The sequence below is a fragment of the Athene noctua genome, chromosome 5 (genome assembly GCF_965140245.1).
Source record: "Athene noctua chromosome 5, bAthNoc1.hap1.1, whole genome shotgun sequence".
In the NCBI taxonomy this organism is placed as follows: domain Eukaryota; kingdom Metazoa; phylum Chordata; class Aves; order Strigiformes; family Strigidae; genus Athene; species Athene noctua.
The window spans coordinates 12,986,146-13,011,609 of record NC_134041.1 but is presented as its reverse complement, the minus strand read 5'-3'; the positions used below and the strand labels follow the sequence as shown (position 1 = coordinate 13,011,609).

General features: G+C 55.1%; 2 protein-coding genes across 9 annotated transcripts in view; one reads left to right on the top strand and one right to left on the bottom strand.

Annotated features, from left to right (window-relative positions):
• The window catches only part of SZT2 (SZT2 subunit of KICSTOR complex), a 58,746-nt gene extending 37,048 nt beyond the window's left edge, over positions 1-21,698 (top strand). For 2 of the 8 annotated variants that reach the window (XM_074906387.1, XM_074906385.1), the window contains exons 49-73: positions 474-558; positions 3,554-3,745; positions 3,867-4,064; positions 4,438-4,601; positions 4,787-4,953; positions 5,392-5,489; positions 6,386-6,518; positions 6,633-6,760; positions 7,043-7,173; positions 7,681-7,863; positions 8,287-8,557; positions 8,713-8,792; positions 9,140-9,265; positions 10,873-11,078; positions 11,196-11,289; positions 12,676-12,756; positions 13,164-13,238; positions 14,290-14,355; positions 15,604-15,817; positions 16,106-16,289; positions 16,600-16,722; positions 16,993-17,494; positions 17,791-17,907; positions 18,315-18,383; positions 20,938-21,696. In XM_074906387.1, coding sequence (XP_074762488.1) covers positions 474-558; positions 3,554-3,745; positions 3,867-4,064; positions 4,438-4,601; positions 4,787-4,953; positions 5,392-5,489; positions 6,386-6,518; positions 6,633-6,760; positions 7,043-7,173; positions 7,681-7,863; positions 8,287-8,557; positions 8,713-8,792; positions 9,140-9,265; positions 10,873-11,078; positions 11,196-11,289; positions 12,676-12,756; positions 13,164-13,238; positions 14,290-14,355; positions 15,604-15,817; positions 16,106-16,289; positions 16,600-16,722; positions 16,993-17,494; positions 17,791-17,907; positions 18,315-18,383; positions 20,938-21,084 — 3,834 coding nt within the window. In that variant the 3' untranslated portion in view covers positions 21,085-21,696. Of the gene's footprint in view, positions 1-473; positions 559-3,553; positions 3,746-3,866; positions 4,065-4,437; positions 4,602-4,786; positions 4,954-5,391; positions 5,490-6,385; positions 6,519-6,632; positions 6,761-7,042; positions 7,174-7,680; positions 7,864-8,286; positions 8,558-8,712; positions 8,793-9,139; positions 9,266-10,872; positions 11,079-11,195; positions 11,290-12,675; positions 12,757-13,163; positions 13,239-14,289; positions 14,356-15,603; positions 15,818-16,105; positions 16,290-16,599; positions 16,723-16,992; positions 17,495-17,790; positions 17,908-18,314; positions 18,384-20,937 lie in introns of all 8 variants that reach the window. The other 6 variants (XM_074906391.1, XM_074906388.1, XM_074906386.1 and 3 more) reach the window with 6 other exon arrangements.
• Positions 21,699-22,296: 598 nt separating this feature from the next.
• On the bottom strand, positions 22,297-25,263 carry HYI (hydroxypyruvate isomerase (putative)). Its single transcript, XM_074908155.1, has 8 exons — positions 25,053-25,263; positions 24,859-24,970; positions 23,615-23,729; positions 23,386-23,464; positions 23,151-23,200; positions 22,892-22,961; positions 22,587-22,721; positions 22,297-22,423 (listed from the first exon to the last, which is right to left on the bottom strand). The coding sequence occupies exons 1-8, from the start codon at positions 25,246-25,248 to the stop codon at positions 22,335-22,337; spliced, it is 846 nt and encodes a 281-aa protein (XP_074764256.1). The 5' UTR covers positions 25,249-25,263; the 3' UTR covers positions 22,297-22,334.
• Positions 25,264-25,464: the final 201 nt, after the last annotated feature.

Below are 25,464 nucleotides of genomic sequence, written 5' to 3'. Positions count from 1 at the left end.
GCTCTGCTCTGTAGTGTTAGGGAAGAACTGACACAGAACACTGAAGCCTGGAGGAGTTTTGCAAGACTGAGCAGCTCCTGGTTGACCTGCACAGGCCTTGCTTTTCACAGTGGTGCAGAAAGCAGCAACCACAAAGCTCATGCTTACAGTCATCTCTCAGGAGCATGGGAGAAGGCCACTCATATGGATCCCTGAGATCTAAGGACTGAAACACCATGATTAATAAAAGGTTGGAAGGAGCTACCCACCACCTCAGCATGACCATAGCAAGGATAGAGGGCGAGGCCAGATAGGTAGTGCCATATAATTCTATATAGAACTTCCAGGGGTTCCTTCAGCCCAACAGTGGTGAAGGCTGTGCTGGCAAGTGTTTTAAGTAGGCCTGGGTTACTTGGTTACAGGTCTGGGGATGAGCCTCTGCTGCTGGTTAAGACAAGTTCTCTAATCTGTCTTTTTTTTGTTGCTCTCATTAGCACTACTTCAACCACAGTGGGAGCATACCTGACCAGGATCTGTATCTGTACAACAAGCCAGGTGGCCAAGGCACTGGTGGAAAAGGTATCCTGCTCAGCTCTTTTCTGAAACAGGGTGTGAGGCTGTGTGTTGGGGAGCTGCTTCCCATGTTGTAGAGCTCTGAGTGACTGAGGAGGGCCAGTGCTGGGGGAGTATGTTTCTCCAATGGCTGGAGAGTGGGTGGGGTGTGTGTTGGGGGAACTGTACGCCCTTGCATGTGTGGTGGAGCAAGCTAAGGCCTCCCACAGAGCAACTTGCTAAGCCTGGCCTGTTGCTGTAGAAAGCAGCTCGAGGTTGCAGTAGCTGTGGAACAAGACTTGGAGAGACCTCAGTAAGTGTGGGGCACAGCAGCTCAGTGGGTCTGGGGGTGGGAGCAGGGAGAGTTGTTGCGGAAGCCTTGCTGTGGAGGAGTAACTGGATGCTGTGTGTAACTGAGCATGGGCTGTGGGGGCAGTGTCCTTGCTCTTTTCTCTGAACTGCTGGAGGAGGGATTGGATAGGGCCCATCTTGTAGCAGACTGCCATGTCATGTTTTGTCCAGGCCATGTGGTCCATCACCTGGCCATTGTGTGTCTTGTGCCCCTTGTGCACCGTCTGAATGTTCTTCTGTTATGTAGGTACCATGTCGGACCTTGTGCAGCACCTCTTTCCACTCTCCCACTTCCAAGGTAGCACCTGTGGCTCCAAGTTACTACTCTGGTTCCCTTTTCCATGCAGCTCCCTGGTCCCTCTGGTCCCTGCTGTTCTTGTTTTCCTTGTGTTGTGGCTTCAGCTCCAACTCCTCTGTGTGTTTGTGTGTGTGTCCATTTAGCTGAGCCTCCTCTTTCTTGCTGGCTGAATAAATGAGCAAACAGAACCAGCTGCCCTGAGATAGCAGCTCTGCAGTCCCCGGCTGCTGAGGGTCTGTATGTTGCCCTGTTAGCTTGCAAGCAGAGAACTCCAAAATCCTGCACCCTTTTTATTGGCAGGTCCAAACAGGCATCTTCTCCCTGAGGAAGACAGGAGTTACGATGTTTCAGCTGAGGTTTCATGTTCCAGAGTGTAGCATCATCACTCTCCCAGTGGCTCTGTCCTGGGGTTGGGGGTTTTTTTGCATACCAAGGGTCTAGAGTAGCTGGGCACCACTAGATATGTATTCAGTGAGCCTGGGTCAGAGGGGGCTCAGAGTTCCTCACAGATGGGAGATAACATCTCCCTAGCACCCCACCTCTCTGTGGAGTACAATGGGTGACTGTGTAGCCAAACTCCTGTGCACCAGGCAGTAAGGTGCTAAGTTACCTCTTCCCATAGTCCCAGAGCTCAAGTCTTGAGTTTCTTGCCTGTTTCTTACCTGTGATTTAGTGGTTGCATTTCAGCTTCTCTGTGCTCCTATAACAAGACTGGAAGCCTTGTGCCCTGCAGTGGGGAGTCGGGTCTTTCTGCCGGTGGGACAGGGGCAGCCATCATCTCTTCCTCGAGAGACGGCTGGCTGCAGGGTGCTGAGTGCTTGGCACTTGCTTGGCAAATCAGCTCTGTGTCAGGGAGCACCTGCAAACAAGGAGTCTGCTCCTGTGACTGCTCACCTGGCCTGCTTGAAAGCACTACCCGTGGGTGCTCTGTCTCTGGAGCACGTGTCCCAGCACATGGAGGTTGTGGGACATTGTGCTTGGTTGTTCTCATGTCCTCACTTCAGATACACTGAAGCACAGGAACAGGAATGTATGTGATAGGGAAACATGCCAGAGATGGGGAAGCTGAAGGGACTCAGTGTGGTAATTTATCCAGGAGGGGAAGAGGGGAGTTGACTACATCTTGGTCTACAAGTACCACAGGAACATCCACTGTCATTTTGGAGGGCCTGGGGCTGACCATCAAGTTAGACAGATGACTTTTGTACCCTTGACTGTTTAAACGAAAGTCTGCTTGGTAGAGCTCGTTCACTGTCATGTGAGGCAGATTTGCTGCTCTCAATACCTCTGTATAGACATCTACATCCTGGAGAGCTGCCCTGCTGCAGCGAGAGGCTGTGTGAGGTGGGAGAGCCCCTGTGTGAGGCTCCCTGCCCTACTCTGAAGGGCAATGAGGCTGGGTAAAGTCCTGGTCCTCTCTGCCTTTGATATCTAGGAAATTATGAACTTCTCTGCTGCTGGCTGGATAAAGGGCTGTTCCTGTGCCTGTATGGGGGAGAGACATGCTGGAGGCTGTTGCAGAGCACCTCTAAGACAAGGCAGCTCCTGTACTTTTCTTCAAGCAGACAGGTGTCTGCTTTCCACTCTGGTTCTGTATCAGGACTTCTGCTTCTATGTGGCCCAGGGAATGCAGCATATGGGCTGTGAAGCAAGAACCGTGCTGCTGCTCTGCATTTCTGAACTGTTCTGTTGTGTGTGCGTAAGGCTCAGCATAGAGAGGCTACAGGCAGAGCCTGAGTTCTACGCTGCAGCAACTCTGGGCGAATACTAGGTGTCAGCCTGCTTTGTCGCTGGTCCTGCTGGTTGGAGTGCGTGGGGAAGGCACCTGATCTTGTAAGGGTGTACAGTGAGGAGGGGGCTGTAATTGTAATCTGCAGCAAGATGTCATGCATACAGAATTCCTCTGCAGGGACTCAAGGTCCTTCATAGTCTGGAGAGGGCTGCTGGAGAGTACCTGGGCTCTGTACTCTGTCCCTTAAGAGGATAAGGATGGTGAGCCCTATCCTGGATCTCTGTGTAAAGGCCCTCCTGGGGCAAGTGAAGATTCTTTCCCCTTGCATATGGGACTGGACAACCCCAGAAGCTCCTGCAGAGCAGGGTGAAAGCTGCTGTGACTTCAGGAGAGAGATTCTCAGAGTGATGGGGATACCCTGTGCCAAACACCATGCTTCTTACCCTGGCTCCCCACAGGCACAGCTAGCCTCTGCTCCCCTGGCTGCATGCCCTCCTGTGGGCCCTGCCTGCCACATGGCACTGCGCAATCCAAGTGGTGACATGACGGTCCCAGGCGCGGGGTGTCAGACTGTAGGCAGGGCTTGTCAGGGTGTACTCAGTGCTGGGCTGATGGAGGCTGTCTCCGACTCTCCCTGGCAGGAATCGCGTGCATTGCACTGACGTTCGTGGATGAGCATGGCAACCCCACCTCGCTGCCCCATGGGGAGAGGCCTGACCCTCTGAAGCTGCCTTCCTCCTCGCCCATCGTGGGCCTGCTTCAGGACACCGACTTTGAAAGCCTCACTGCAGTCAGCAGGCACCAGCCAGAGGCTGGCACCCCGCAGCATTCAGGTATGGAGTGAAACAGGCCCCAAGCTGCCCATTCCTTGCTGCCTCCACATCCCCTGGGGCACCGAGGAGGGCTGGCGAAGATGGGGCTGCAGAGCCATGCAGAACTGCCCTTTCCTCACAGAGCCCCATGTGCTGGTGCGCCTGGATATCTGGGAGAAGGGCAACATCAGCCTGCTGCAGCTGTCGGAGAAGCTGCGTGGGGCCCTGCGCCACGCTCTCTGCGATGCCGTCATGGAGTTCCTTGTGCTGCCAGCCCCGCTCTGCGTGGAAGCTGCCTGTCCCCTAGGTGCTGCAGACCTGGAGGAGCTGGGCTCTGCAGGTGAGAGCCTGGCCAGGATGGCCACCCTGAGCCCCCAGCCAGCCTCTCTCCTCCCGCACCTGCATGGCCTACGAGAGGTTGGCTGTGCTGGGGGCACTCAGACTGGGGGCACTGGGAGGGAGGAAGCTGCTCTCCCCTCTGCAAGCTGTGCTGTGTGATGTCTCGGGGAAGAAGCATCATAGAAATTAGGGTTGGAAAAGATATTTAAAGGTCTGTCTGCTCCCCAAGACTCAATCCACTTCTGCTGGATGTTACTGAGGGCTCTCTCCCTTCTCTCCAGCCAGGCTCTGGCCAGCCACAGTGGGGTACACAGGGACACCAGTGGTGTCGCAGTGATAGGCTCTGGGGAACCTGATTTGTTCTGTCTCCACAGGAGGCCTAAGGAGGACCATGTCGGAGACCAAGGGACTGGCCACTGGTGGGGCTGGCAGGAGCTGTCCTCCACCCTTGCACTTCACTTCTGCCCCTTCGTCCAGCTCTGGAGAGCCAGTGACACCCACAAGCAAACTGGGACGCCGCAGCTTCTGGGACATGCTGGTAATGTTGCTGAGGGACCAGTGAGGAGCAGGGCCTGTGTGTCCTCATGGTGTGTCAGGCCAGGAGGAGTGGAGAAGAGGGATCTGGCTGGGGTTGGGAGGCCAGGCTGGTAGCAGGGACTTTGAGATCAGGGCGTTGGCTAGGCCATGCTTGTGCACAGCGTTAACTTACCCCCTTCTCCTTAGAGCAAGGCAGAGTCCTCAGAGTTGGGCAGCCCCAAGACTACGGATGACATTGTGCTGGAGAGGCCAGAAGAGGCTCGCACAAGGCGGCGGCACAAGACTGAGAGTGTCAAGCAGCACCAGAGCCAGGATCGGGCCACAGCCACAGCTGAACTGGAACAGGCACAGAGGCAAGCACAGCCTGTGGGCCAGGCAGCCAGGGTGTTGTTCCCATCCATCTGCTGTACATTGCTTTGCAGCCTGACATCCTGCTGGCTCCATATGTGTCCCTCTGGACCGCATCCCCTTTCCGTGTAGTTTCTCCCTTACACAGCCAGTTAGGGGAGCTGCCTTCTATGCACAAAGTCTTGATCCTCATTGCTGGCATGCTGCTGGGAGCACTGCTGGTTCTCCCTGCCAGAGATGCCTTCCCTGCATTGTGGGTCTCTGTGCAACACCTGACACCCCTATGACTACTGACCCAGAGGGACCAAGCTTAAGGGCTGTAACAACCCAAAAAAGAGGCTCCCTGGGCTCTGCTCTGGAGCTGGGAGGGGACCATTGCACTTTTGTGCCTTTGTTGCTGTTGACTGCTCTGGTATAACTGTGCTTGCCTTCCCTCTTCCCAGGCGCCGAGCCTGCCAGTTGGAAGAAGGGGATGTAGGTACCGTGCACCCACTCTTCAGTCAAACCTGTCAGCAGTGGATGGCATTCATGAACCACCTGGGTATGTGTCTTAGGCCCCACCTCTTCCAGATGGGCTAGGATTGGGCCTACCCAGAGCTCCAAGGACAAGTCCTCATGGCACTAAGCCATCTGTCTTCATCCCTTGCTGATCTCTGCCGAGTTTTGAACCCAACTCTCCCCAGACTCCCCGGGAGTCCCATTGGCCTCAGGGCCAGCATCAGCATTACAGAGCTGTGGCAGGAGTCCTGGCATGTGTCTGTGTATCTGAACAAACTTGCTAATGCCTGTGATTATGCCTGATGTGCTCTGAGTCCAGGATTTGCTGAAGTTGGCTGCAGCTGCTTTGGAGAGACCTGGACTCCAACAGCAGCTGCGGTAGTGATTTAGCTCCCAGATGTAGCAGGGAGGGAGGATCTGAGCCACTGCAACATGCTCTGGGGCTGTCAAGCTGCATGGGAGACCCCAACTCTTGCAGGGAGGGAGAGGAGAAGGAATGCCCTTCATACGATGGGATTTGGATCTGTGTGGCTGCCCTGTTGCTGCTTTCTGGCTACTGCTCACTGCAGTGTTTATACTCATACCTCCTGCTGGCAAGGTAGAGCTGTCCTCTTCCTCTGGTGAGGAGTAAGCCAGGGAACAAACAATAAGTGGAGGAATAACGTACTGTGCTCAGGGCATGCAGGGAGTTTGGTCTAGGTTCCAGTTCAGGCCAGAGCCTGAAACCAAGGCTTATTTCAGCCTTTGTCTTCTCCTCCTGCATATAAGGTCCTTGTTCTCCTGCTCTGTCTGCTTCAGTCCCTGGCAAGGCAAGAACTTGGACTGCTCTGGGCAGCAGCCCTGCACTGGGGCTTCCTTAGCCCTCTCTGCTGCCCAGGTGGGCAGGGCTTGGCTCTGGGGCAGCCTGGCACCTTGCTCTACAGTACTTCTTCTGTGCAGGGTGCCCATCGGTGCAGCAGTGCTCACTGGAGATTGTGTCCCGTTTCCTTCTGTCCTCCATCCTGGTGGAAGTGGTGAGCCTGGTCACTGCCCTGGCAAGTGACACCACTGTTAAGGTGTTTGAGCAGATCTGGTGAGTTATGTGGTTCACAGGGGGCTGTTTGGCACCAGCAAATGCCAGTCAGCTGTGCCAGCCTCTGCTGCCATGGCTGTACTTGTCAGCCACCTCTGGTGCTCTTCTTTGCAGCTGCCATCGGGGCGCTGCCTTCCTGCCCTACAAGCCTGGCCAGAGTGCCAGCCCTCGCCCTGCTGCCGTCAGACACTTCATCCTGCTGGGACGCAACTTCCAGCAGTGGCGTTGCAGCACAGAGCAGGGTGAGTGCCCAGCCAGGGTCTATGGGACTGTGTGCTGGGGGATTTTAGGGTGGGACATGTATAAACAGGGTTCCCCTCCTTGCTGGGACAGACTGCCCAGAGGTGGGCAGTGGATTGTTTTCAGCTCCTGAGATCTTATTCCCAAATTTGCTTGTAACTGCTTATTTCAAGATGAGCTGAGCACTACTGCAGTACAACATCCTGTCATGCCACCTTAACAGCATGTGGGATGTAAGAGTGGGATGAACTGGTACCGAGGGTCATAACTCTGGCTTCTTCCAGCTCACAAAGGGCTCCAGCGCTTTGAGGCCATGGAATTGAGTTCAGCAGAGAGAGGCTCTGATCCCAGCCTTGTTGGACGAGACCTGGCACCCCGGCAAAGGTTCCTCTTCATGGAGATCATCGACAAAAAGGTAGCAATGGTGCCTGTGTGGTGATGTTTCCTGAAAGCCAGGCTGTTCCTGACTGGCCCAAGGCTAGGAAGAAGAGGATGAGTGTCTCTGCAGGCAACCAGCCTTCCCAAAACAGGAGCCCTCCAAAGCAGCAGTGCAGTTGCAGGATGTCTGCTTGGGCCACAAGCAGAGCTGGGGGTTCCCTGCAGCACTATGGGAAGTGCCAGGGTGGGCAGCAGCCCTTGCTGTCTCTGACTTCAGGTGCCCCACTGTGGACTATAATTGCCCTTTCCCTCCTCACAGCAAGACCCACATAGGGCTGGGCACTTGTGCTGCCAGTGCAAGTACCAGCACCACTGCTGTGGCTGTTAACAGGAGGCTGTGAATGAGCTGATGCCACTTTCTGTCCCAGCCTTGTCATCTGAAACTGGCTGCAGCAGATACCACCCAGAGCACCTGGGGCAGTTTGTGTCACCATGCAGGCCCTCTCTGAGCAGGTCCTTCCCTCCTCCCCTCCTTTCTCTCCAGCTGACACTCTACACCTACAACTGGTCCCCAGACCTGGGGGCCAACCTGAACTGCTCGCTGACTCGCCTGCTGCAGTGGCAGAATGCCCGGTCCCACATTGTGCACTGCCTGCTCAGCCAGAAGCTGGGACTCTTCCACCACCACTGCTTCATGGACACACCATGGCATGAGGACAGCAAGCAGGTAGGGCACCCTGCCTGGCAGGGCAGTTCTGTCCTCTTCAGAGGGTCCTTAGCAGCTCAGGGGGCTGAGGAGGGTTGCAGACACTTCTGAGCTTCTGTGTGCTTGTTGGCAGAGCATCCCCAGGTGCTCACGTGTCTGACTATGGCCATGGCCAGCCAGGCTGTTGCTGTCCACTCTTGGAGACAACTAGAAATGGAAAGGGAAGCAGGTTCTGCTGTTGGCAGCACTTACCTTTGACTAGATTATTTAGGGTGGAAGAGGCTGGGGAATGGGCTTTCTACTGGGCCACCTATTCTCAGGACTGGTAATGCTAGCCAACAGATGTGTCTGCAGGTGACCAAAATTTGGTTTCCTCTGTTCTTGGGGGTGTTTGCTCTAAGGCTGGCAGTAAGGAGGCTTTCATGCCTGTATCTGCTTGCTTAGGAGCCAAATCCTTTCCTGAACTCCACTTTGGAAGTGGATGCGCTGATCCGGAGCTCCAGCCCTCCGCCTAGCAAGGAACAAGGCCGACTGAGCAGCTCTGCCCGCAGCCTGCCATCTCTGCACTTCCATCCTGATGTGGTGCCCTTTGATGAAGCTCTGCGGGATGTTACCACTGTCAAGCGCATACCCCATGGGCCTGACTTGGGACCTTTTGACCCCGTGTCTCGGCATGGGGCCCAGTTCCTGGAAATCAAGACCCTGGAGAGGAAAGGTAAAGCAAGAGTTCTGGCACAGGGGACAGTTTTTGGCTCCTCCTGTCAGGGTGCCATGAGGGAATGGGTTATGGCCTGTGTAGGGTGGGAGTGAAGAGGCGTGGCAGTACTTGGGGTGGTGGCTTGATACTCATGGCTGCTCTCTTTCCTCCAGAACTGGAGAAGCAGATGAAGATTGAAAATCTCTTTGTTACCTGGCAGCAGAGATCGGCGCAGTCCAACATGCCTATCAGTGTAAGTGCAGCCCAAGTGAGCGGGTAGCAGACTGGGCCTTCTCACAGCGCACTGGTAGCACCAGCTTCCCTATGGCAAAGGGAGCACTGGAGCTCAGAGCAGGATGGGTGTCGGGGATGGTGTTTGGCAGTGGACCAGTGATCTCTGCTTGGACTTCGGGGGTTGCTGGGCTCTAGCACCACACTTGGGCATGGGGCCTCACTGCCCAACACTGGAAAGGCTGTAAAGCAGCAGCTTCCCTCTTGAGTTTGATTTCCATGTGAGCAGCAGTGCAGTGTTGCGGACTGCTTGCTCCCAGGCTTGATGAGGGATGTGTGCTGTAACCATGTGCCTCTTGTGCTGTGCAGCTGGCAGACCTGGAGACCCTGAAGCAGTCCTCGCGCCTGGTTCACTACTGTGCTACCCCCTTGCTCTTCGATCCAGCTTTCCGGCAGCAGATCCAGACTGACCAGCAGGGCAAGGTAGAGGGGAAGGTGAGTATCAGCAAGTGCCAGTGGCATTGGGCTTTGTGTACTGGAGCAAAGGGTGGCTTTGCAATCTTTTACCAAGAGAGAGGTGCTCTGAGCTCACCCCTGCATTACAGGGTGAATTTTCACCCTGTAAGATGGAAACTCTGAAAATCTGTGGGTCCTCAAAGCCTTTCTTGGGCAGCCACACCATCCCTGGAGGAGACTGACTCCCTTTTTCTACCCAGGGAATTCAGGGCTGAGTCTAGTGAAGCCATCAGAGTGTGTTGTCTGGTACTGATCTGTTGGGGAAGCAGAACTTCCCTTTATGCATTCAGCAGCCAGACCTGGTGAACTTCCCTGGACCCAGCAAATAACTGGAACAATTGAAAGCTAATCATTTGAATCCTGATCAGGTTGCAGTCTGGCAGATTTTAACTGGTGCAGATCCTGTACTGGCTGTTCATGGACTGTATGTGTGTCAGAAGGGAAGAACAGGCTCTTGTAATTTATCTAAGTGTCAAAAAGATTCTGATAGGGTCTTTAAGCAGAGATTGCTACAGAAATTGAGCACTCGTAAGCAAAAGGAAAAGTATCATCACAGAATGAAAACTTCACTTTGTTTTTGGAACAGAGCGAAATGAAAATTGGTTATTCAATTTGAAGAGCTGGGCAGCAGGGGTTTCAAGGTTGTGTATTGGGTTCTGTATGTCCAGATCATTTATTGCAGTACATATGAGATGTTGGGTGTTGCAATGCTGTATGGCTGTTCAGATTTGTCAGAACAGAAAATGAACTTGAGAGAGACCTGAGTAGCCTGTGAAATGAGGGGTATTGTGGGAGCTGGGACCTGGTTCTCAGTAAAACAGAGAACAATGTAGAGATAAATTAGAACTCCTATATTGTACACTAACTGCAGAGCCTGTACAGAGCAGACAGCTCAGTGGATTTCTTCAATTCATGAAGAAATCAGTTGGATACAAAAGGCAAACCGTTCATCAGAAAGGGGTGTTAGTATTATGAGTAATACTTCAATACATTTCCAGAATACTAGTGTATCAGTGTCTTCATCTGGACAGTGAGACCAAGCATCTTGGGGCAATGGCACTGACCTAGAGAGCCTCAGAGAAGGTCAGAGAGTAGCCAGAGATCCCAGGCAAGGAGATTGCTCCTGGAGTAGGTGAATGGAAGGACAGATAGAAATATGTAAAAGAGCCACAGCATTGAAATACAGAGATCAAGAAAAGAAATCTCCGTCTCTCACAGCACAGACACTTAAGTCGTGAAAAGGAGAACTGAAAATGGTTAAAAGGAAACACTATTTCTATTCAGTGCTGCTGAACTACTAGTAAATCCTGCAAACTCAGCAGGATTCATAAGGGGATGTGAATTTTCCTTTTCTGCCAGGACACCTTTTCCTGCAGTCTGCTGCAGGGCTGTTAGGCCTGTCCATGGCTGGGTTGGATCTTGCATTTTGGCACGTGCACTAGGACAGTGTTTGGGGAACCAGCTGTTAGTACTCTGACAGAGAGAGGTTTGCCCTCTGCTCAGCCAGGACTGGTGATGTCCCAGCAAGTGTCATGTGTGGGGGCCAGTCACAGCAGTTCTCCTTAGGAAACGATTTTGTCTTCCAGAAGCGCCACCGCTCAAATGACTCTACAGCTTCGGGGAGAGACCGCAGCCACAGCTGTGACTCGGCGGAAGCGCTGCCCTGCAAGGTGAAAGAGGAGCCCTGGCTGCAGGAGATGTGCAATGCCTTCTTGCAGCAATACATCCAGTACCTGCAGAGCATGGGCTTCATTCTGGTCCAGGTGCGGCCACCCTCACCCACCACTCGCAGGTCAGTGACGTTCTGGGAGCCCTGTTGTTGTTGAAGGGCGGCCACACTGAGCTATGCCCTGGTTTGACACACGGTGTTGGCTCCCCTGCTCAAGGCTGTCTCTGCTGTCATTTCCAGTAGCACAAGCCGGATCCGAGCTCTGGCAGCAATGGGTGTGGAGGGGAGAGGGTCCTTTTCCTACACGAAGCCAAAAGCAGAAGGGAGTCCAAAGGTGAGTGCATGTCCATGAGATGGGTGGAACTGGGATGGAAGTCAGGCTGTGGAGTGGGGCAGTTCTCCTGGTTGGCTTTTGAATCAATTTCAGGCAGAAAGCATGTGAAAAGGCAGAGAAAGCATCAAAGCCAAAAAAAGTCTGTCTAGCTCAGCACCATCTTTGGGATGTTGGGTCAGATGAGACCTTCTTGCCCTCCTGCATGTCATCCTGCAGCCCTCAGAGCCCTTCCTGGGCCTGGGTGGAACCCAGGACAAATCTCAAAAGGACGGCAACAACTTGGAGGGTACTCAGAAGAGGAGCAGGGTGACATGGGGCCAGGTCAGCTGCCTTTGGGTGTGATTCTGGAGGTTTACCTCAGCATCTGTAGTTAAGGACAACTCTGGGGCAGAAGGATCTTTAGTGAGATGAATACTGAAGTTGAAGAGGTCAGAGGAGACACACCTGGAATGGCTCTGCTGTGAGAGCAGGAAGAGCAGGCTGAGGTTCCTCATTTCTAAGGAAGTAGCAACTAGGAAGGAACAGGACAGAGCTCTACCAAATTGTAGCTAACCTGGAAAGGGATTGATTCCTTGCTGTCTTATTCAATAAATCACCTAGACAGCATCAAATGAAAGTATTGGGAGCCAGTTTCAAAGCTGAAGGGAGTGTGTCTTTGTGCAGCAGGTAACAGTGCTCATTATCAAAAGGTTTTGTGAACACTAAGAGCTTACATGAGTTCTGTGAAAACGAGCTTACGAGAGAGTAGGTAAGTACCTAGAAGAGGAATCCATCACTAGATAGGCAAAAGCCACCTTGGCTCATGAAATCACCCAGGGGTGATGGGAGCACATAACATTTGCTCACCCTTTTCTGACACTTTCCTGGCATCTGCCTTTGACTGATACTGGTACAGCATTGTGGGCAAGGCAGCACCTTGCAGTTAAATGAGATAAGAGCAATCCACTGGAACAACTTTAACAGGGGACAGATGAATTTGCTGGCAGCTAAGCTCCAAGTCCAAACTGGATGCCTCTCATAGCCACTATGTCAGGCAGATGTGATGGTCTGAGGAGAGCTCAGCAGGAAGAGCTGGGAGTGAGGTTTTATGGGCAGCATCACTCCTCAGCTCACAGTGTCCTCAAACTCTAGAGACACCCTGTCTTGAGTAAACAGGAGGTGAAGGGAATAGTGTGCCTGGTGTGCCCTCTCAAAGGGTGTGTATTAAGTTTGTTAGAATTCTTGTCACGCTCAGCTCTGGCACGTCTGCTCATCTCCCTCCAGTGAGGGTGCTCAGTTGTTGAGGCTCCTGTTTCCACCTCTGCCACACAGTCTTGTGACAGCCTCACACCCTGGGTTGCTTTCCTATGCCAGAGAACCTTTTCAGCTTTGTCATTCTCTTCCCAGAGCACAAGCCCTGCTGTTGCCACCTATCACCTACAGAGAGCTCTTCCAGGTGGGATTGTGCTGATGGAGTTGGCATTCCAGGTAAGAAAGAATAAGAAACAAAGTATGATCTCTGGGGGTTCAGAGACAGTCTTCAGCAGTGAGAGAGTGATGAGGAGGAGTGCAGCAGGGATATGTGATTCTTCATTTCTTGTCCTGCCTCTTCTGTGGTCCTGCAGGACTGTGGATCAGGTAGAGATGGTTCTGCAGGGCTCAGAGCAGTAAGAGCTGCCTGGAGGGGGGGCTAATAAAAGCTACAAGGGCTCAGCACCAGGTAGGGTGCTCTGTACTCAGGCATGTGTTGGCTGGGCCAGCTTGATTCAGACAGGAAGGGAGACAAAACATGGAGTAGGAGTGTCTGGGAGCCAGCCCAGAGGATGAAGCATGGGGGCTGTTCTTCCCTGGAGAGGCCCAAGGCCTGCACTGTGCTCATGTGCTCTCTCTTCCAGGGCTATTACTTCTGTGTGAAGCAGTACGCGCTGGAGTGCTCACGGATCCCCATGGGACAGTCTGTGAACTCCCAGGTAATGGCTTTGCAGGCACAGCTGGTGCTTCTCAGGGTCAGGGATGCTTTGGGGAGGCAGCCATCTCTGGGACAGAGTGGGCATTCCAGGTGTAGCAAGTTCTAGAGAGCTCTGTTCCCTCCTTATGGAAAAGCAAAACCACAGAGAACCTTCGGCAGCCACATGCCCTCCATCCATGCTGCTTGAGCAGGTCTGGAGTGCAGTGAAAGAGGGTGGGAAGTCTGGCAAGAGGATGATGCCTGTCCTAGCTTAGGGAGCAAGATAGAGCAGACTGGGGAGCAATAGGAGCAATTCTGGCAAAGATGACTGCTCCAGGGAAAGCCAGTGCATGGAAAGCCAGAAGCTCTCCGCTTCCCTTGGAACAAGAAGGAAATGGAATGGGAACAGGGATATGTGAACATGGTTGGCTGCCCTTTGTGGGAGGAGATCACTTTCTGCACCAGGAACCCTGGTTCTTGATACCTCTGTGCCTTGCTCTACAACACCATGGGTTTGCCTGCTCCCTTCTCTCTTGGTGTGTCAAGGTGTCTCCTGCCTGTCCCCAGGGCACTGGGTGGCTGTCTACAGGCTGGTCAGCCCCAGTCTGTCTGAGGCAGGAGGTGTGTGTGACCATACTGTCCTTTCTAAGGTGGCTCTGCAGCAAGGCTGCATCTTCTATATGCCAAGAGTGGCTCTCCTAAGCTTGGAGCCTGCCAGGACCTCGCCTGAGGGTTTGCTGAGCCTTTCCTGGGAAGCCCGCACATGCACAGCGGAGGGTTACCAGGCTGCAGCTGGCATTGCAGGGAACATCCAGGCTCTCTTTGACTGACTTGGGAAAAGACTTTGCCTGGTTTTGCAGTGGAAGGGCATGGTCCTGGGAGCAGCGGGCAAGAGGTGTGGGGCTTGCGGCAGGGGCCTGGCCCAGAGTTCTCCCAGATGGGGCAGTTGAGCTCCTCTGGCCCTTTTCTCCCCTTGTCCCGCCCTGGGCCTGTGCAGGACAGGCTGGATGCAGGAACAGGGCTGGGCAGTGCCTTGTCTCTCCTCCCACTGGCTGTGCATCTCTCTCCATCAGGGCAATCTTACAGCCAGAGCTCGCAGCAAGAGCTGCATGGGACCCAGCTCCGTCTCTGAGTCTGCGGTACGTCCTCTCCTCTCACTGCCATGCTGAGCATGGCAGGACCTGCCAGTGCAGGGCTGAACCTCCCACTGGCTGTGCTTCCACCCTTCGTGCCCCCAGTGCTGGCTGTGGGAGCTGCCTCTTGCCTCCTGTGCCAGTGCCTTCCATAGCAGTACCTACCACAGTGGGCAGCACAGCTTGGGAGGAGAATGGGGTGGGCCCCAGGTGCTGGCATGGGGGCAGTGCCTTGTGTTTCTTGCTCTTTGCCCTGCCTTTCCTGTGGCAGAGCTATAGGCTTCTCTCTGGGCTTGCCCTGGCTGTGTGGGTTGCCCTCTGGCTCATAGCAGCAGCAGTGCAGGTGGTGCAGAGAGCAAGGACAGCCTGTTCTCCTGCCACTGCCTTCTTCCTGCTGGTTTTCCCTGCTTGCCCCCTTCTTAAGACAAGGGATTATAGTGTGGGTCAACTGCCCAGAGGTGTCAGAGAGCCAAAAGACATTAAAACTGTGGGCCTCTAGCATAAGGGCAAGGCTGAGGCCTTCACCAACCCTTCTCCTGTGCCAGTAGCTGCAGTTGTGCTGGGAGCATGGCCAGGGCTGAGTGTGTGCAGGCTGATGCTGCCCCAGTGAAGAACCAGCACGCTGTGCAGAGGTGATGGCCGTGTGCTGGAGGGATTCTCTCTGGACACAGTTGGATCTGGCTTCCCAGCAGCCAGCCTGGGTCCCTGTTCGTTACTGAGCACAGGGCATTAGCAACTCTGCTGTTGCCCATCTCTGGGTTCAGCCATTCCCCACAGGCCCCTGTGCTGCTTTCTGCTCTCAAATGACATTCAGGGAGTCAGTCTTTGCCTGTAGATCCAGAACTTGCTGGGGCTCCACCCCCAGTGTGTCCAGTATCCACTTAGGGATGAGGCAGTGCAGAGCAACACTGGGCTGAAAGAAGGCTGTGTCCTCCTTCACAGCCACATGGCCTTCAGCTTAAAGGGGGGATGAACCTCATGCCAAAATGTGAGGCAGTGCCAATCAGTCTGTGCTGTTACTGGAGACCTGGAGTGGGGTCAAGGGTGGAAGGAGCCACCAAGCTGGATGCCCTGGGGCCAGGCCTGCAGGTCTGCTCTTTGCACTGTGCACACAGCTTCTTGGCTGCAGCCTGTTCTGGTGTCGGCGCAGGGGTGGCTGCACTGGCTCTGCCATGCCTTGCTGTCAGCAGGGCTTCGCAGGAGGGTGTGAGGTGCCTGGTAACATTCCTGCCTTGACTCCCTGTCCCTCCGCAGCTCTCCATGCTCTTCACGGAGGAGTGTGACAAGGTGCGAGACCTCATGCACGTGCATTCGTTCAGCTATGACTTCCACTTGCGTATAGTCCACCAGTATCTGCTGGGCTCCCACATGACTCTCCGTCAGGGCTACCATCTCACCAGCTTTCTGGAGGATTTCATTGCCCACCACCCCGACATTCCCAAATTTGGCCGCAACCACGTTTTCCAAGGTGTGTAGCTCAACATGTGATCAGTCTGGGGTTGATCACCAGCCCATAACTTGGCAAAAGGTTTCCAAGTGCTTTACAAATAAATCTGACCTTTGGAGTATACAGGGAGGTGACAGGGAGAGGATGACCTGAAGAGCCCAGCTCCAGAGGAAGACTTTGCTGCTCTGTTGTGGAAGGGAGATGGGTTGTTTTAGAGCTCTGTCCCCCAGAGTGGTTTGTAGGACACTGCTCTGCTGGGGTAAGAGGCACTGGGCGTCTCCTGTGATAACAATGTGTCCTTTCCCCTAGGCATGCTGGCCTTGCCCACCAACATGATCACTGCACACCAGCTGTACAACTACATTGCTGACCATGCCAACACCTACCACATGAAACCCCTGCGCATGGCCCGGCCAGCCACGGGCAGTGACAACAAGAAGGGGACACCAGGCACAGAGCAGAATGAATATGCACTGGTCTCCATTTGGAACAGGTGAGTGCATCTGCTGAAAGTTTCTGGAGCTGCCAGAGATTGGTGGGTACCCCCTAGTCCTGGGGACACTGCCATGAGGTGCCAGTAAAGCTGACTGTTCTACACAGTGCCAGGCAGCAGTTCTGCCCCGCTTTTCTGAGGTGGCCAGCAGGGGTGATGTGCCTGTGTGCTCATGCATTTGACATTTCCCATAGCACTTCTGAGGAGTCCTGCTGTGCTGAATTCCCCATGCCCAGTAGTTCCATTGTGACCAAGAGCTCTGGTGGAACAAAGTGAGGTCCCCTTCATATTGCTGTGCTTTTGCTCCCAGCTCGGGCTCCTACAAGGACTCTGAAGGTCTGCGTCATCACGATGACTTTGATGTGTCCCTCCTGGTCTGTCACAGTGCAGCACCATTTGAGGAGCAGAGTGAGGCAGAGAGACGCATGCTCCGGTGAGCACCAGGGGCCCAGAGACATGACATGAAAGCTTCCTGGCTGGGGAGGAGGGCTCTGGGAGGGCCTGGCTCTGTCTGCGACATCACAGGCAGGTTTGCTGCTGTCTGGGGATGATCCTCGCAGGGAACTGGGCAGTGTGCTATCTGTCCTTGTCTGGGCAGAGGAGCACCCTTACTAGCAGGGACAGAGAGGCCCATGATTCATTCACAGCCCAGCTGAGAAGGGAGCAGCTCTTCCCCAGGTCACAAGTGTCTCCTTGCTCTCAGCTTGCGTTTCTACGTCATCATGACTAGCCAGCGGGAGCTCTTTCCCCGGCTCACAGCCGATATGCGACGCTTCAAGAAGCTGCCACGCTTGCAGCGGGAAATGCTGGAGCCTGTGGTGGGCCGGGCAGCCTGGGAGGCAGCGGAGCCGGAGACGAGCCTGGGACAGCAGCAGCCGGCAGAGCGGGAGCTGTGGCAGGACGTGGAGGACAGCAGCGAGTTCTACGCAGGGGGCACGCAAGTCAAACTGGGGCCAGGGCTCTTCTACACCTCACCGCTCTTCCCCTTGCTGGCCTCCGAGGTGGCCTCAGCCCAGAAACAGCTCAGCAGCATGGTGCAGCTGGCCAAGTGCCACTGCCGCAGGGACAACCTCTGGAAGCGCCTCTTCCTTCTGGAGCCTCTGGCTTCTGACAAGCTGAAGCTGGGCAAGCTCTCGCTGGTGGAGCTGGAGGAGCTGCTCGATGCCGTGCATGGAAAATCTATTGCTGATGTCGACCCCCAGCTGGTGAGCAGCAGGGATGGAGCCATGGTGCACAGCAGCCGCTGTTCTGCTCTGGGGCTGGCGTGGGGCGCCAGGTGAAGGACCTGCAGGGCACATCTCTTCCTGCTTGGTGGGAAGGCAGAGACAGGAACATAGCTCCTAGCTGGCAGGGGAAGGGTGAGGCTGCATGGACCTGCCTACAGAGGTCAGCAGGCTGTGAGGGATGCATCTGATTCAGGGTCTGAAGGCTGCTGTGGCATTATGGCTGTTGGTGCCATGGCTAGAGGGAGGCTGAAATCAGCCCTTTTCCATGCCCGCAGGGATGCTTCCTCACCATGACAGTCTCCTGGTACCAGAGTCTCATCAAAGTGCTGTTGAGCCGCTTTCCCCAGAGCTGTCGGCACTTCCACAATGCTGAAACTGGCACCCAGTATCTGGTAAGACACAGCCCGTCGCCCCCCTGCAGCCGCTCTCCCCTGTCCAGGGCCCCTGCCTGCTGTGGCTTCTCACAGTGTGAGCCTGGCATGGGCTGTCAGGACAACGTAGGCGCCATCACGATGTTGTTCTCCACTCTGCTACTGGTGCAGCATGAGGTGTGTGCTCCTGTGGTACAGCTGTGTCTGTTTGACTGCCCCTGGCAGGCAGGACGCTCTGCACCCCCAGAGCCTCATGCCATGTATATCCCCATGGGGCTCACCTTTGAGCCTGGCAAACCTGCACCTTCACGGCTCTATCCTGGCACTCATCCTGCACACCAGCACATCCCCGGGTGGGTGCTGTTTGTATCCCTGTCATGGGGTTTGTACTGTTCCCTTTCCAACGTGTGCTGTGGCTCTCCTCACAGGTCGTGCTCAACCAGAAGTTCACGGATTGCTTCGTTCTTGTGTTTCTCGATTCTCATTCAGGAAAGACGGTAAGAACTGGGGAACATAAGAGCAGCTATATTGGCTGAGGCTAGGGATCTGTCTAGATTCATCCAGCAGTGGCCAAGGGCAGGGGTGTATGGGGAGAATAAGAACAGGTCAAGAAGCTTGTAACACCTTTCCTAAATACTGTCCCAACATCTGAACATCTGTGGCTCAGGCCTTTACTGAGCTAGAAGTGACCTTTGCTTTTATTTAATAGCCCTCCACAGCTTTATTTTGTTTGGTTAATTTCTGGCATCCATGATTTACCCTGACTTGCAGCTCTATGAAGCAATTACAATCTAGATGAAGAACTACCTTCCTTGGCTTGTTTTTGAAGGTCCTTCTGCTTGTTTCATGTGATGCCCCTTTGTTCTTGTATTAGAAAACAGTGAACAGTTGATCCTCTTCTCCTTTGTAGGGTTGGTTTTGGATCATGCTCTCAGCCTTCTCTCTATCCAGTTTAGGGAGTCCTGTATTCAGCCCAAAGCCAGATCACGCTGGGTCTGGTTGGGAAGGGTCACCAGTCCTGTGGTCTGCTTCTACCTGGGCAGAAAGGAAGGGGACCTGCACTGTGAGGGTCCCAGCAAACCTGCATGGGCCTTGGCCTTCATTGGACTTGAGGAAAAAAATACTCTGTTTTCGGCTGTGCTCCCAGGCAGGGTGCAGGATGATTAACAGGGAATGCGGCTCCATGCGAGAGCAGGGGATCTACAAGACATTCCAGTCCACAGTGAGGCTTTTGCAGAGACTGCAGCTTAACTGATTCCTTTGTAAATAAATCGCACTCCATCTTAAAAGCAGGTAGGGGAGTCAGAGGCGGTTCCTGCTGGAGGGCTGCTCAGTGCCGCCTGTCACCTGATGGTGGAGAGCCCTTCCCATTTTGTGCTGGAGCTTTTGTTGTGGCCATTTCTATCCTCTTCGTGCCAGTGGTAGCTCAGAGGTGAAACTGCTCTTCACTGTGCCTGTACCCACTTCCTCCCTGGTCCACTAGATTCACCTCCACAGTCTGAAGGTGAAATTTTTGCTAACTTCATGTTGCTGTGTTAAACAAGCTGAGCCCTTGAGCCTCCCTTCCCCAGTGGCTTCATTGTCATTCAGAGCCCTCTAGGGCTCAGGTCAGCCTTTCTAAGTAAAGATGTCCAAGACTACACCCAGTATTACTGAGGAGTCTCAGCAGAGCCTTCCACAATTGGACTGAGGCTTTTCTGTCCCTTCTTGGTGCTTCCAGTACAGCCTAGGGTGTTATTTGCCTTTTCATGGTCATGTCTTACTGGTCATAGTGTCACCTTGTGGTCACTGATATGATGTACCCAGACCCTCCATCACCTCTCCCAGTGACTCCCATCAAATCCTTTGTGTTCCTCACCTTTTACTTTGTGCTTAACATTCATCCCATTCCTGTGGCCTCTCAAAAGTCTCTAGGGCTTTTTTTGCATTATCCCAATTCTCTTCTGTATTAGTGCCTTAAACTTTATCAGCATGCTCCTCATCTTTGTGCCAGACTCATTAAAGTACTAGGCAACATGAGTCACAAAACCTGTCCTGAAGGAATTCCATTTGTAACCCCTCTCCAGCCTGCTACTTCCCCTTTCAGCTCTACCATCTTCACCGTACAATTTTTGTGTTAATTCCTATCTTTTCAGCTTACCTAAATATCCCACATGGCACTACATCAAATCCTTCTTGAAGCTCAGATAAGATATACCATGATTCCTTTGTCTAGAAATATTACCTTATCAAAGAGAAGTCTAGTGTTAGCACATCACTTTGGTAACATGAAGCTGCATTTTCCTCATGGTTCTTTCTCTTCAAGCCTGCTCTAAAGGCTTGCATGCTGCTGGAGTTATGCTCACAAATCACTTTCTCTTCCCTCTTAAATGGTGATGGTGCATTTTTTGTTTTGCAGTTACGCAGCTGTTCTCATGGCTTTACGAGTTTGTTAGGGAACCTGACTACTAGATGTGCAGCAATTCGGTTCTGGAGAACATCCAGTTCCTGTGTCATTCCTCCATGATGCTGAGTGCACCAAGTCACATTTTTCTTCTGCTTCAGCTCCTGCAACCTTCTCTTCTGAACTGTGTTCTCTGCCCCCCTCCGCCCTTGCCCTGCCTTGTTGGTGCAGTTGCTAATGAGAATAAAGCAGCCAGCATTTATTTTTAGGATTGCAGTTATTACGTTTAATCTCCTCCCCTTCCCCATTTGTTCACTCCTACTCTTTGCCTTAGAAGAAGAAATTTCCCTCTAATTTCCCTAGAAGCCCCTATTACTATGGCGGCAGTAGGATCCCCTCCTCTCCTGAGGCTGCTGCTGGGGTTGGGATAACTGCAGATGCATGGGGGCTGGGACAGAGTGAGTGGGCAAGTCCTTGCACCTAATTTCCACCAGAAAAATTGGGAGGAGGCTGAAACATGCTCTGTCACAGGAGGAGGCACTAAAGAAGTCCTAAAAGACTTCTCCCAGCCCTTGCCTGCCACTGCCAAAAAAGTGCCCACACAGCTGGGCTAGGGACTGCACAGTGCTTGTCTGAATCCTGTCCCCTGACCTGCTCCTCCTTCTCAGCAGAGCCTCACTGTGGTTTTTCGGGAGCCATTCCCAGTGCAGCCCCAGAACAGCGAGAGCCCTCTGCCCCAGCTTGTGTCCACATACCACCACCTGGAGTCAGTCATCAACACTGCCTGCTTCAACCTCTGGACAGGCCTGCTCTAGCACTGGCACCCGTGTACTGGACCCCTCGGCGTGGCTGTGCCATGGGTGACGATGGGGAAGAACAGGCCCCTGGGGGGGTCCTGTGCTCCGACACTGCAGGCACCGCTGCTCATGGCACGTGTAGGTACTGAACTGAGGAGCCTGGGGATATGCACCTCTGTCGTTGGCTGGCTGGTGTGGCCCTCAGTGTGCTGGTGTTGGTGGGTTTGATATGGAATGACCTTGAACCGCACCGCAAGGGCAGGAGCTTGGCTGTTCTGGCTCGCCTGAAGCAGAGCAACTCTCAGGGACATGGCTTTGGCATCTGCAGGTGAGTTCTGCCTGCTCGGAAGGGATGGACGAACACATACGGCACGTCTTCTGCACGGGGCAGCATCGCACAGTGCTCTGGCTTTAGGCAGAAAGACTCCTGGACTTGAAGGCTCTGGGCAGTGCGGCTGCCCGCTTTGGGCCTTTTGCTTTCATCAGGAGAGCACCAAATGGGACAGGGAGGGTGAACTGGACCAGTTGAAGGTTTTATGGAGATGTACATTAAAGCCATTGATGTATCTGTGAAATAAACTGAACCAGATTCGCACTCGGGTGCCATAGGCTCGGATGTGGAAGGCCTCCTGCAAGGGCACAGAGGCATCCCTGGCTGTGGGACTGGCTGGGTTTGCAGCAGTCACACTTGATCCAGAGCAGGAGGAGCAGGGCAGACAGCGCTGAGTGTCTGTGGGCAGGCAGCCCCCAGCCTCTTACCTTGCTTGGGCAGCCTGTGAGGTGGCTGCTTGCTCCAGTTTCTCCACCTGCTGCAGGGCCATTGCTGGGCACTGGTAGCAGCCTTGAGAACTGCAGGGCTTTTGCAGCCCCGAGCCATCTTACCACAACTCTAGGCACCAGCTGGAGCTGGACTGGGAAAACTCATGCCCTTCCCAAGGAGCGAATGCTCCCGTCACGGGGGCAGACTGGAAACGTCTCCCTGCACACCCCTGCAGAGCGGAGGTGAAGGTGCTCCTGCGTACTGCTAGTCACCTACAGCGCTGCCCAGGCCCTCCCCAGATGTGACATGCTGCAGACCCTGTGTGAGTAGATGAGGTCAGAGTGCTTGGGCTGGCACAGTAAGGCCTGGGAAAAGGAAATATGACACAGGTGCTCCTAACTTTGCTCTAGGAATCATCCCACCCACCACCCTCCCCTAGTCCTAGAGAAGACAGACATGCTTCTCTTTTTTAAATTGCTTTGACTTTTATTCCAGTGATTTCCTTGTTTTAGTTTGCTGCCTTGCTGGTCCCACCGTGCTGCAGGCCTCGGCTCTCCCAGTATGAGCGCAGCCAGCCCAGACCTTCCAGGGTGTCTCCTGGAGCGACAGGCATGCCCAGGCAAGCTGGAGTGGCTTCTGCTCGGGGTGGGGCTCTTGTCCCCGGGCAGGGACTCCGATGCCCAGGACCTGCCTGGCCCCAGGACCTGCCCACTGGTCTGTGCTTGGATGTGGGACTCAGACCACCTGCAGGCCCACTCACCTTTCGGAGCGTACTCGCACCCCACATAGCCAGTGTAGCCGAGGGACTCCAGGAGCTCAAAGATGTAGGGGAAGTTCAACTCTCCAGGGCTGTCGGGCTCGTGCCGCCCTGGCACCTGTGCAATCTGGATGTGACCTAGGGAGGGAACAGGAGCTGCTCAGCCCTGCTTGCAGCCTTCTCCAGGCATGAGACAAGGGCAGCCCCACGCCCCCAGCCAGCCAGAACAGAGTGTGGGGCAGGAGGGACCCATCTCAAAGCTGCTCCTGCCCCACGGCCACAGAGCCAGTTTGGGTACAGGGCCTTACCGATGAGTGGGAAGTATGTCTCCAGGTTGTGTGACAAATTCCCATCCATGATCTGGCAGTGAAAAAGGTCCTGTGGGAGAGTGGAAGATGCTGCAGCTGTTCAGTAGGGAGCAATCAAGGATGGCTGTGCTACAGTGTCTGTCCCTCCCCATGTCTCCAGGAGGGGGTAACAAGCCTGCACCCCCTGGGCTTCCCCTGGGGGCCTGTGCGAGGTTCCCTGGTAGAGGTTGGACACTGGAGATCTTCAATGCTGACTCACCAGCTGCAGCTTCAGGTTCGGCCGTCCCACCTTCTCCAGGATGGCAGCAGCTAAGGGTGCAAGAAATGAGAAACCATCACCCCCAAGCTAGAAGCTTCATGGTGAAGCCCTGAGATCCTCTTCATCAACTGTGTTCCCTCAGCATCTCCCTGCACGTGAGGCAACCTCCTGTCTTTCAGACTGGGGATGCTTCTCCTCCTCTGAAGGAGATTTTGGGGAGAGATGTCTGCCTTACCTTGGTGTGGGGTGTTCAAATAGTAGCTAGGGTCAGTGATGCGGTTGTTAATAGGCTCCACCAGTCCAATCATGTCTTCCTGTAACACAGTAATGTCACCCCGCAGAGCATCCTGTCACCTCTGTGGCAGGGAGCACTCCTTCCCCTGCCAGGCTCCTGGGGGATTCTCCATCCCTGGTACCCTAAGAGTACGTAAGTACCCATGGAGCAGGACCTATTCCCCACTTACCTGGGCCAGGAGGTCAGCAGCGTATCTGAGATTCTCAATGAAGGTGGTTTCCATCTCGCCTGCTACTGTGGCCCGGTCTGCGCCTGGGGGAACCCGCCCAGCCATCAGGTGGATCCTACAGATAGAGAGAGGTCAATCACAGGCAGCAGCTTCAGTGGTTAGTAGCTGGCTGGATCTAATACACCTTCCTCTGCTGATAGAAAATGAGGCCAGGCTAGGGGAGCAGACACAGAAGGGGGTAAGAGGAGCCATCTCCCTCCAGGAGGCACAACAGGTGCCAGAGAGCTGCAGGGACGCAAACATACACCCTCCCACCGCAGTAGGCAGAGGGATGTCTTTGAATCTTTTGCCTGACAAACTGCAGACCTTGATTCTTCGGTCTTTTGCCAGCTCCCTCTACTTCTTTCTCCCCGAGGCTGGAGCTCTCTTAGGGTCTGGCTCCTGGGGCTGCCCTGAGGCCAGCAGGATGGGCAGCAGGGTGCTGCCTCTGCTGGGGACAGCTTCCCTGCCTTGTCTCGCCGCTTGCTGGCTTAGAGCCGGGAGGGGACGGTGGCCAATGCCCGGCTACGCCAGACTACGTGCAGAACTTGCTGGCCAGGCAAGAGCAAGGCTCTTCAGCAACTGTTTGGGGAAAAGTGTAGAGTGAAAACAAAAACCTTTTCACTCTGCCTGTTACCAGAGAGTGCAAATGAGTCAGGACAAGCCCTGGCCGGCCCAGCCCGTGCCCTCTGCAGGGCTTTGGGCTTTCTAAGGGAAAGAATGATGCAAAGTAAATGGAATAAAAGGGCCACGTTGGGTTCTGAAGGGGATTGTGCCAGTTGCATCTCTTACAGTGCCTCTGCTGTGCTGTAATCAGTGTGGCCTTCAGTAAAGTAACTGTTGTGTCCTGGGGCAAACAACTGGTGTAATCAGGGAGGAAAAAAGGGAGGATTATCTTGGGGACTGTTGTGTAGAGGTGTGGACAAAAGCCTCCGCGGTGGACGGCAGGGTGGACGAGAGTGCCTGCCAGCTCGGGGTCAGCTCCAGGGAGCGCGTTACGGCCGCGGCCCCGCACACAGGGGTCTGCAACGCACCGGCTCCCGCCCGATGCACCCCAGCGGGGAGACGCTGCCCGGGAGCGGCTCCGGGGGGCAAAGGGCGAACCGCGCTCGGAAGAAGAGCTGCGGCGGGACGGCTGCGGAGGAGTGCGCTGGGGTCGGGGGGAGCCGGAGCGCCCCGGGGCGGGGGCCCTGCCTCGCACCTACCTGGGGCAGCCCACCGCCCTGCCGTACTGCACCGCCGCGGCCAGGCCCTGCCGGAAGGCAGCCTGACGCCCGGGCACGGCCGCCAGCCCCATCTCGCCCGCCTCCGGGTCCCCTACGAGAGAGCGGCGGGGTCAGCGGCACCGGGACACCCCCGCGCCCTACCCGCCCGCCCGCCCGGGGGGACGCGGCGGTACCGGGGGGGGTGTTGAGGAGGACGATCCGCACCCCCGCCCGCTCCGCCGCGTCCCGCAGCGCCTGGGCCGGGCAGCCCGCCGGCCAGGCCGCCTCCGCCGCCCCGAACCCGGCGGCCGCCGCCGCCTCCAGCCGCGCCGGCAGCGACGGGAGGTCCCGGAACAGCCACGACAGGTTGGCGGAGAAGCGCAGCGACATGGCGGGCGGCGGGGCGGGGCCCGGGGGCGGGGCCGGGGCGGCGCGTTCCCGCGCGGGCGGGCGGCAGCGACCCACCCGTGGGGCTGCGGGGGGGGGCGCCTGCGAGCGAGCCCCCCCCGGCCGGAGCGCGGCCTCCCCCCGGCGGCCCACGGCGCCGAGGCCCGGTGGCGGCTCCGGCGCGTGCCCGCGGCCGCGCCAGTGCCCGGTGCCACGGGG

Bases quoted from the DNA above. Each gene is read 5' to 3' on its own strand.
- HYI (XM_074908155.1), bottom strand. From the start codon at position 25,248: ATGTCGCTGCGCTTCTCCGCCAACCTGTCGTGGCTGTTCCGGGACCTC. The intron at 23,201-23,385 runs GTAAGGCAGACA...TTGCACCCTTAG, and splicing joins TTTGAACACCCCACACCAAG to CTGCTGCCATCCTGGAGAAG. The intron at 22,722-22,891 runs GTAAGGCCCTGT...TTCCCTCCCTAG, and splicing joins GACATACTTCCCACTCATCG to GTCACATCCAGATTGCACAG.